The 10,704-nt window shown below is 41.1% G+C and overlaps 2 protein-coding genes across 2 annotated transcripts in view; one reads left to right on the forward strand and one right to left on the reverse strand.

The window, feature by feature from the left end:
- The window catches only part of zgc:114119 (Mediator of RNA polymerase II transcription subunit 30-like), a 69,196-nt gene that overhangs the window by 3,295 nt on the left and 55,197 nt on the right, over positions 1-10,704 (forward strand). The gene's annotated exons all lie outside the window — the stretch shown is intronic.
- LOC123976374 (mediator of RNA polymerase II transcription subunit 30) lies at positions 4,816-8,073 on the reverse strand (the record flags this gene model as incomplete). Its single annotated transcript, XM_046058489.1, is given in 3 exon segments — positions 4,816-4,974; positions 7,027-7,299; positions 7,956-8,073. Coding segments are annotated over 2 exon segments (339 nt in total), but the record flags the coding sequence as incomplete, so codon positions are not given.

Here is a 10,704-nt window from a genome sequence, read left to right on the forward strand (position 1 = left end):
GTCTTGCCCATGGTGGTGATGTTGGATGCTGGTTGTTTGGGTGTTGACAGGTGTCTTTTATACAGGTAACGAGGTGAGGCAGGTGTATTTGATGTAGATAATTGGTTGGGATTGGGGCTGTGTCTTAAAGAAAGACTAACTGGCTTGTAGGAGCCAGAATACTTGCTGTTTGGTAGGGGGTCATATACTTGTTTTTCCTCATCAGATGGTTATCAATTTTTATTAATTCATATGAAGTGATTTTCTGGAATTTTCTTTGGGATTCTGTCTTTCACTGTTAGAATGTACATATGATTAAAATTGTAGATTGTTGCATTCTTTGTAAGTGGGCAAACCTGCAAAATCAGCAAGGGGTCAAATACTTATTTCCCCCACTGTATAGGTCATAACTATGTGCATAGTTGCAATCTCAACCAATGATTGCTATTCTGTACTCAAGATATCCCTGTGCTGTCTCATAATCTTGTTCCCATGAAGTGGCGAAAATGGGGATTGTGTATAAGCTCTCAAACACGGGCTCACTCGTTTCTCTTCAACAAATGGAGAGACAGGACAGAGAGAGAGAGACAGAAAATGAGTGGGAGATTAATTCATTTTTCAACACTCTGTGTGCTTGACCTTGTCTGCTTGACACTACAGTGAGGCTGATGTGCAAGAGCCTTCAGGCGAGGCGGCGCTCCTGAAAGCCGACAGGGTCACTGCCTGCTGCTTTACGTCACGCTGCCCCCTAGTGGTCACCTCAGGGAGGAGGAGAGCAGGAGGCTTGCTGCAGTCGCACATGAAGCAATGTGTGAATATCTTGAGAACACACTGTTCCTGGTACAACGCACAGCAAGGACATCGCAAAATAAGGACATAAAGGGCATCACACTAAGAATGCAGGATTAATGCTATAGTGACTGTAATGCACATTACAGAGTTGGTGCACGCTTCTCAGATATATGATACCACTTTTAATGGGTTTCAATTAAATCTACAAAGACAATCTGCAGTAGTTTATTAAACTGGAAGCAAGGAGCTCCAGTTGCAAGAAAAAAAATAACATTTCCAAAAACTCATCTCCAAAGTTTCCTTTCCAAAACAAAAACTATCATACCAGACAAGATCACAAACACAGATTAGATAGGACACTCTCCAAACAACTAGGAGCAATGTCTTAAAATGGTGGGAAAATACACCATGCTCCAATAACGACATGGCAGGATGCTAAACTAAATCATGCAAAGTTTTTTAGATTATTCTGCTTTGCTACACTGTTTGACCTGAGGTTGTGCAGCTGGTGAGGAGGCTCTGCGGACACCAGACAATGATTAGATAAAGCTGCTTCATCTGGAAGCAATGACTGACTGGTGTTTGGGTCTGGCCAATGTCAAAAACTAACATGAAAGAAACAAAAGAAAAAAAAACGTAGACAGACGGACAGAAATGTAGACAAACGGATGAACAGAGTGGAGAGGACTGTAAGAGGACGGGCAAAATGTCAGAATGAGAAAAAAGTTAGGATTGAAGAGGTCAGGGATATAGCTGGGGGAAAGAGTAAGAAAGAAAGAAAAGATAAAACAAAATCGGGGGGGAAAAGGGAAGAGAGAATAAGAGAAACACAAAGAGACAAAGAGGCCAAGAGAGGGGAAAAAAGAATGACAGAGAGATGTAAAAATCTGGATAACTTTCTGTGCTCCTGTCAGTTTCCAGGCCAAGCTCCATGCCAAACTGTAAACCGACTGAAGGGGAGACAAGACAGCAAGGAAATGTGCAGGATATTATATCAGACAAACTATGAGCTTGTCTCTGGCAGAAGAAAACTTTAAGTAGGAAAAGGGGAAAGTTTTTTCATTAGATAATTTCAGACCGAAGCCAATGACATATCGAATTTTAAAGGTAGCGGGCTGATTTTGGCAGCTTCTGGGGGGAAAATGAAATGTGCTGAGTAGGTTGGGAAAGATGGATGGAGAGCGTATTATGTGTGTGCGTGAGTGGGTGCCCGTGTAGCCATGCCTGTGTGAGTCATAACCTCTGCCTCTACCACAGGAAGATGGATGTGGTTTCCTGCCTGACACAGAAGAATGGGCTAATGAAGTTCTGCAGGTTGCCTCGCTGAGACAAAAAGAAAAGGGTAGCGAAGACAAACCGGAAAAATAACAAAATAATAAGAAAGTAGCGGGGTGAGCGTGTAAGAGGAGAGGGAAATGAAATGGAATGGCTGTTCAGTGCAGGAAATGTGGAGAGGAAGAGAAGTAGAGGAAAAGCAGGAGAGAAGGCCAGAGAGAAAGAGAGGGAGAAAGAAGGAAACGGAATTACAGCCAATATTGAGCAGCTATCAGAGAGAAAGAATACAAAGAAAAAGAGGGACAGGAGAAAAAGAAAATAAAGACAGAAAGAAGGAGAAAGTTTGAGGGTTTAGAGAAAAAAGGGGGGAGGAAAAAGCTGCAACGGGTCAGCAACGAATGACAGCTGGAAAGAAAAAGGGGAAAGCGCTGACGTGTGCATTTGGTCCAGCTGTTCATTAAACGGGTCTGTTGCTAATTAGGCAGCGATGAGGTCACACTGCCCGAGTCATTGATTCCACTTCCTGTTTCGGGGCAGCCAATAGTGAGCGCCTGTCAGGTCGGCACCTGAATTCTCCTAGTTGATAAATGGCATGCATGCTGGGGCCAAAATCAACAACCCTCAGCCTCAAACAAACACAGTGAGAGCTGAGCTTTTGGCTGGTCAGCACTGGACTGGGTTCTCAGCGTCAAGAGGAAACGAATAAACATTTAAATAAGGTGGAAATAACAGGGAGAAAAACGGTGTAATGACTCACTGAAGGCTTACGCCATTACAGCAAAGGAAAATGTCAAAGTGAACCTCTTACAGACTTTGATTTAGGGGCGGAACTGCGGACGAGAGTCATTTTGAACAACCAGTAGATAGATCATTCGAAATGCTTCTGAGCAACTGTATTATTCACTGCAAAAAATGTGCACGGTGGCAGCCATCACTAATTTGTTCCAATTTAAGACTGGTCTCCTCCCACATCCTCCTTTATCCTCAGTAGGAGTCTGGTGAGAGAGATTAGCTCCAAGCCAATCTGTAGAAATTGGGAAGGGACTGCCGCAGTCATAAATCCAATCAAACAGTTGTGGATAGCCTAGCTGTAGTCCTGCATGGAGCCTCAAACAGTGCATGCCCAGTGAGCCAGTGTGTGTAGGTTGAAAAAATGCCTTTGTGACATGCTACAGTGCACCACATGCATGTCTATGTCATATATATATTTACTGTGTGGGACACAATTGTGCATGCATGTGTATTTCTGTGTGTCTGTGCAGGCAGGCAAGGATGGAGTGCAGCTGAGCTGAAGTGCTGCGGTTCCTGAAGGTGGATGGTGACCGTAACCAGCGGTAAATAGACTCTGGAGACTCACCTGAAGCGACCAATGAATCTGCTGTGAGTGGAGAAAAGACAGACCTAGAGGGAGTAGGTGAGATAAGAGTCCCCCGGGGTAAAGATGTGTGTGTGTGTGTGTGTGTGTGTGTGTGTGTGTGTGTATGAGCAAGGGGTTGTGGCAGTAACAATGGCCTACTTCCTTTATAACTAACAGCTTCCTAAATTAGCAGGCACTTTGTGTGAAGAGCTGGGCTATATGAGGCAGTGTCTGACAGCACAAAAGAAATCATGACAAGCATAATGCAGCATGTGTTTGAGTCTGGAAGGATCAATCATTCACGTCAAATTAAAACTGTAGTTATACCACAGTAGTTACAACCACATCATGTTAAGATGTAATTGCCGAGGCAGGTGTGCAGTATGTGTATTGAAAGCATAACTTGATCTGAGGTTGGATGAGGTGGGATGACAACTGCAATAAAACCTGAGAAGAACGTCCTTCTAAATGGGTCACAGGGAATATATATATCAATCTTCTCTGCCTACCTGTGATTGTTTTCACTGTACCAGCTCCATATTGTGGTGGTGGGGGGGGAGGTATAAGTAAGTATGAAATAATTACAATGGGTAAATTGATCTTTAAATAAAATGTAAAGAAAAATCAGAAAAATAAGTGGTCAATATCATTATAAAATCATCATTACATCATCATATTTATTTTGTTATTTTATTGCATGATTCCATTTCAATCCATTTAACAAGTTACATTTCTATTATATTTTTAAAAAGCGGTTAGATTTTAAGTTGCTACAACCTCTCTTATAAGTAAAAATGAAACAGTAAATGATAACTATGATTTTTGCAGTAAAAGGGTATGCACAATCTTCTTCTGCACCGTATGACTTCATATTTATACTTTAATACCCGTTTACATGATCTTAATTGTTGGCTTCCTCAGATAGACTCTTCCTCTGGAAGGTTTATATATCTTGGTGCCAGTAATGTTTGACTTGACCTGATCAAGGTGTTTTTTGAGGTGATTAAGGTGTATGATTAAGGGTAACACACACCTGCAGTGTCTGACACCTGTACCAATTGTTTTCTATGAAAGCACTGTCCTGTTTTCCAAGGTCAATTTTATCACATTCGTTCCCCACATCATCACAATCCAGTGTGTCACATGTCCAGTGTGCTACAGCAACAGAGACATGGCCCATGTATGTTGCATTTAAGGTCCATAACGTTAGCATGATTCTTTTGTTCATTCTCAGTCAAGAGGTTTTGATCCAACGAAACTGTCAGTAAGGCTTCATGGCGTGCATGGATTAAATTGTTTCCTGTATTCAAACTGGCCCAAACAAATGATGACATGTCATGTGCACACCCCTAAACATACTAATCCAATCACCTTAGTATGACAAAGTCTTATCAAGTTTCGCCACGTCTCACCTCTGGAGGTATGGAGTCCATCCCCGCGCAGTTTTCATTGCATTTGTCGTAGACGAGGCGCAGCTTGCGGAACAGCACAGAAAGAGTCCGTAGGTGCTCCTGGAGTTTTCCCAGCCTGTCCTGGTGGGTGTTCGGATGGTAAGTGACTCCATTAGGCAGCTGGGAAGCACCACAATGGAAACATTATGTTAAGTGAAGTATAAGCCTACATTTTTTGCTAGTGCTAATAAAAAGCAACAGCCATTGATCCCCACAGACTGCCAAAAGCACTCCCTAACTGGTAATAGTTCATTAGAAGGCTTCTACTAATGTACAGTGGATGCACATTTGTTTACACGGGTAACAGAGTAATAGCTCCTTTCTATTTCTAGAGAAATGTGTTCAGTGTGTTTGTGTTAATTCAACAATATGGTAATTGGTCTTGATAATATAATAAAATCACAGTTTAAAACTACTAAACAAACTCAGCTGCATCAAAGGTTAACTTCTTCAGCTGCTGCATTTTGAATGTTTCCACTCACTCTCTAGCGGAGGCGGCATCACTGACTTTTAACTACAATGGGTGTTAAAGAGTAACAAGACATGTTTTTTATTGAGAGGATAGACAAGCCTCTGGGGCAGCACTGTCTTATTATAAGTATCCTACATAACATGAAACAAGCCTGCCTTCAGGGCAAGCAAAGCGAAGAGAGAGACATAGAGAAACAGAGGGGAGACAGACAGAGGGGGGGGAGAGCCAGGGAAGAGAAGATATATGAAGATTTTTTTTATGAGTAGAAAGACAGTCTGTCATCTAAACAACAAGTCACAACAATTCTGTTGTACATTCTGTGGCTGCGGCGTGCTTGTTTGGCCCTTCTCTGGCTGTGATTTTAACAAGGTGCAGGAGGAGTGCCACCGCAGAGCAGGGAGACATCCATGATAAACTCATGCTGACCTCGTCTTCAGGACACTGTCAGAGCTGAACTACATGTGAACTGCAGAGCTAAATGATATGAGGGTTAATATCCTGAATAAAATGCTAAAGAAATCGATTAGCTTAACTTTGAAAGTAATTTGACAACTTCCTGCCATCACTTGATCACACTAATGTACCCTGTAATGTACGGTATCAGTATGACACATAAGGACTGTGCATTGATAATATTTCAGACAACATACTCTCTGAACAAAAAGATTTAATGTAGGGCCAAAAGTTAGTATGTGGCCCTAATTGCTTTTACTAACACTTCATACAACATCACTGCTGGGAAATACGCATTTTTGGTCATCACACCTTTTTATTCCACTGGTAGGCAAGGAAAAAATTACTACAACTTTGATTTCAAGTACAATCTGGCCACACTATATAGCTGCTTTGCATATGTGAGAGATTGGATGTTGCTGTTCAACTCTGGGAAACAAAAGAGGCCCTATTCATCAGCCTCTCTTCACAAATGCAACCAGTGCTTGGAACCTTTTATTCCTACAATCAAGTGTTTTTGAAAGACCTTTGGTGTTCTTTGTGACAGTGGCCTAAACATTAAGCAACACAAAAATCATGTTTGTATTAATTCAGGGACATTTTAGCTTCAAATTGTGCAGAATTCTGCAGGCAGGCTGCAGACTACTTTCCCTATATAATCCACAATTTTAACTTCTTTCAGAATCCATACAAGGCCTTAAACGGTCACCAGATCACATGAACTTTAAACTCTCTACTGTCCATAAATGCCTGTGGCGTAAACTTTTGAGATGAGTTGAAGTTAAAAATCAAGGGCTGATGAAGCTTTTGGACGGTTGTACTGATGTCTCTTGACGCTGGAACAGCCTCCAATTTTATATTAAATCTGCTTGCACTGTCTGTTCTTAAATCCTGCATCAAAACATATTTTTTTAAGAACCGTCTTCCTGAATGACAGCTGTTTTGTTATTTGCATAATAGTGCTCCAAATAACAATCTGTCATGTTACCATCAGACCTATAATTAATATTTTACATTCTTTTATATATTTATATAATAAATATATATTTAATAATATATATTTATTTTGTGTTTATCTTTTGGCTTTTTATGATCACATTCTGCCATTTTATCTTTTGTATTGATCTGCTGACTCTCCATATTGCAGTTTTTACTCTCCTCATTCCATTGGCAGAAGGAGAGGCAACTGAGGGGGATTGTATCCTATCTGTCTGACATGTGGGCAGAGAAACAAGAGTGTGACAGACCTGCATGTTCCTGAGGAGCTGGAAGATCTCCATGGTCCTGAGGACAATGTCTTGGACTGCCTCCTGGCCAATGCGACACAGCGAGGCTGTGTTAACATCACGTGCTGCCTGGGCCTGCTGCTGTTGCTGAGGCGGTGGAGGCTGCCCGCCAAAAGGTGACACTAGCGGAGGGGTTGTCATGAAGACCGCAGATGAGGATGCTGGTGGAGGAGGACTGGGTCCAGCTGAGGTGTTACCTGTCAGACTATTCCACACCAGCACTCCCTTACATGCCTTCATGAAGTGGAGTTTTACAGCGTAGGAGAGGAAAATCAAAATGAATAAGAAACTTGGGAGTTAATGTAAACACTGCATTTCCTCACGTATGAAAGTATCTAAAGAGTGATAAAAGATAGCTACATTAATGCATAAGATTATTGGCATAACATTTAACTAACTTAGTATCATCAGTCAGCCACAGTGGTGTGATTAATAAAGTATAAAATACCATTTATACGCTCAGAAAATGCAGTACAGCTCTCTAAAAGCTTCATAACTGTCACAAATAAACTAAAACAAAACCCTGTGTAGCTAAATAAGACTTAACGTTAAAACTGATGAAGTCTCTGAGCTAACGGTATAGCCTTTAATATAAGTTGTATACCGGGGTTTTAAAAACAGTTAAACATGCTTTAAAATCAGTACATGTCTGTTAGACGCTATCCTGGACTTTAAATACCACACCAAACTGCATTCAGCCTGACACCGGGTTAATTAGCTAACATGTAAAAGTGGAGTGGTGTCACCAAAGCTAAGTGGACAGTCACACGACACTTTCCCTCGCATTCATTCTTTTGTGTCGTTTGGTTATTCCGGCTCGACGTGACACTTAATATCGCAATGAGGGTTCATATTTACTTAATAGAACATTAGACAACGTGTAATGTTACCTGTGTGGTGATAATTTATCTGTTTTGTTGACATGTCAAGTTCCCTGCTCTGCTCTGCTAGGATCTCAGCTGCCGCAACTACCGCGAGAATTCGTCTCGACAACGCGACTGGTGGTAGGTAAATGACAGAGTAGAGGGCCACTTGAAAATGTTATGTTCTTTAGTCATTTAAAGTGATTTTTACCGGACGACAATGTTATAATCTACACGAAGTGAAATTTAATATCTATTAAGATTAAAAGTAACCCATATTTATATTTAAAATTGCCCCCCTCCCTTTAAATGACAACATTTCATTGAATTACGTTATATTACGGTAAAGCAATGCGCACTACAAATGTGTTCAGGCTGTTAAGGGTAACAGCGCCATATGCTGGTCTACTCTTACATAACAACGAAGTCACACACATCTACCCCCAGGCCAATTTACGCCACATGATTGCTTCTCATGGGTCATTATAACTTTTTAGCAAGCATAATTTAAATTCATCCCATAAATGGGCATGTTGTCGACTCTGTGTTAAATAAAATCAATGCATCCATCCATCCATTACTTATAATGCACAGCTGTGCTTGGATTATTTTGTGAGCCATGAGAATTCACATTCATTTGAAATACAAGAGGTGTCAGAAATAGACAGGCTATACAAAGTTGCTTCTTCAGCATGTGCTCTGCCATGCAGCAGAATTACTGCTCTGACTTACAGAGACTGGAAGTAAGAGCTTTATTGGGAAAAAAGAAAGGCTTTGCCTTCAGGCTTCAGTGGGGCTGAAAAAGTAGATTAGGATGCCTATTACTTAATTTACATTATTCTTTCAAATTTGGGGTTACAGGCTGGATTTCAATTTCCTTTTATCTGGAACACATTTTGTGTAATAATAACCTGAAGTCATTTCTTTTAGCTTGTTCTGTTTCGCTAAAAAAAAAAAAAAACACCCTATCTGCAACATGCAACACTGATATGAAAACACTGTGTCAAGTTCACTTGACTGCCCACAACTTCTTAATTGCAGACGGAGTGCTGGTTAGCTTGCCAGGATGAGTGAGCGTTACTCTTACAATTCCCATCTGCCATAGTGCCAGACCAACTGAGGCATGCCATTTGGAAATGAGTTTCTCCATAATCATCCAGCCTGTCTTCTTGGTGTGTTTAATTGGGACGAGATAGTGGCGATAGTGAGGGGGTGGAGGCAGGTAGTGAGTGGACTATGCTGCCCCTGCTTTGCTGACAATATAAGAAAAAATTCACAAAGGTTGGAAATTTGTGTGTGTGTGTGTGTTTGTGTGTGTGTGTGTGTGTGTGTGTGTGTGTGTGTGTGTGTTAGCCAGGGCTGAGAAGGCTGCTTTCTACAGGCCCTTTGGTACTTGAGAGGTCATCTATCATCACTGATCAAAGTATTGATCACATCAAGGCAAGCTGATGGAAAATTCTTTGTTTTCAAATGTTTATTTCATGTTAACATGATCAAACCACATTGACAGAAAACATTCTTATAAAGTCAAACTTTAAAAAACATCACAAGCCAATCATGTGGGGGAAAAAAGCTTTTACCAAGAGGCTGGAGTGCACCACTGTACAATACTCATAACAGTATTCATGTTTTCTCACTCTAAACAGAAGGTGTGTGTTGGCAAGTTTTATAACATTAATGTCATCTCTTTCTTTTGGCTAGAAATGTATTTTAATCTGCACTAATCTGATGTTACCTTTGTGTTTAGGGATAATCCTTGCAATACTGTTTTTTCACCTGTTCTTGAGTCTTTAACACCAGAGAGACAACAATTTAGATCACACTTACAAAATGGATCACCAGAATTTAGTTTTTCTCACTTGCTTCTCGGGGCTTCTGTACAAACCTTTACTGGAGAGAAGAAGATTCATATAAATCATTACCTTTGTGTGTCTCGTGCAGCATACTGTACATCATGTAAATGAGGCGTCTTGCATAAAAGAAACCCATGAAGAAACACGGATTACCTTGAAATTGATGGCAGATTCATTGTGCTATATCATCTCATCAATGCTGCAGGGGCTTGAACCTTGAACATGACAGGGTTAGACAGCAAGAGGAAGACGAGGGGTGAAGAGGTAGGAAATAGAAAAAGCAAAGCAGGGAGGAAACCCTTTAAGAAGAGCTGGAGAAGGAGCAAGAAGTAGCTGAAAGTGAGACAGACAGAACACCCCTTGTGAGGAAACACAAACCGTGTAATAATTATTAGCTGAGGGGGTATCAGGACTAAAACGGATTATCTAGCCACCTAGTGCATTCACTCTTGCTGTAATTAAATACGCACTGATCTGGTCCCTCCAGGGCTAAGTTCGAATGGCGAGGGAAGGGAGCCCTATGGTCTGCTCATGTAAAGTCCATTCAACTGCTCACAGCATCCACTTTCGAAAGTCTCTGGACTCAAGAATGAGATTAGCGTAGTTGAAGGTATAGGAAACAGGCATAAAGTGTATGGGGAGGGCGAGCATATGGTTAGGTGTGCATGTGTACTGTATATGTGCATGTGAGCAGGAATGTAAAAATACTACAATCAACACTACTACTATTATCTGATATTTTAGTTACCATTAAAATACCTCACATTTCATGTATAAAATATGTACATGTACTCAGACTTTATAGTTGCTGCTGTGGCTTAGGAGGTAGAGTAGGTTGTGAATTTGATCCCCAGCTCCTCTTGTCCACAGCCAAAGTGTCCTTGTCCAAGACACTGCTTCTTAATTTGCCAGTCTTGCATGGT

The sequence above is a fragment of the Micropterus dolomieu genome, linkage group LG09, assembly GCF_021292245.1.
Source record: "Micropterus dolomieu isolate WLL.071019.BEF.003 ecotype Adirondacks linkage group LG09, ASM2129224v1, whole genome shotgun sequence".
NCBI classification, from domain to species: domain Eukaryota; kingdom Metazoa; phylum Chordata; class Actinopteri; order Centrarchiformes; family Centrarchidae; genus Micropterus; species Micropterus dolomieu.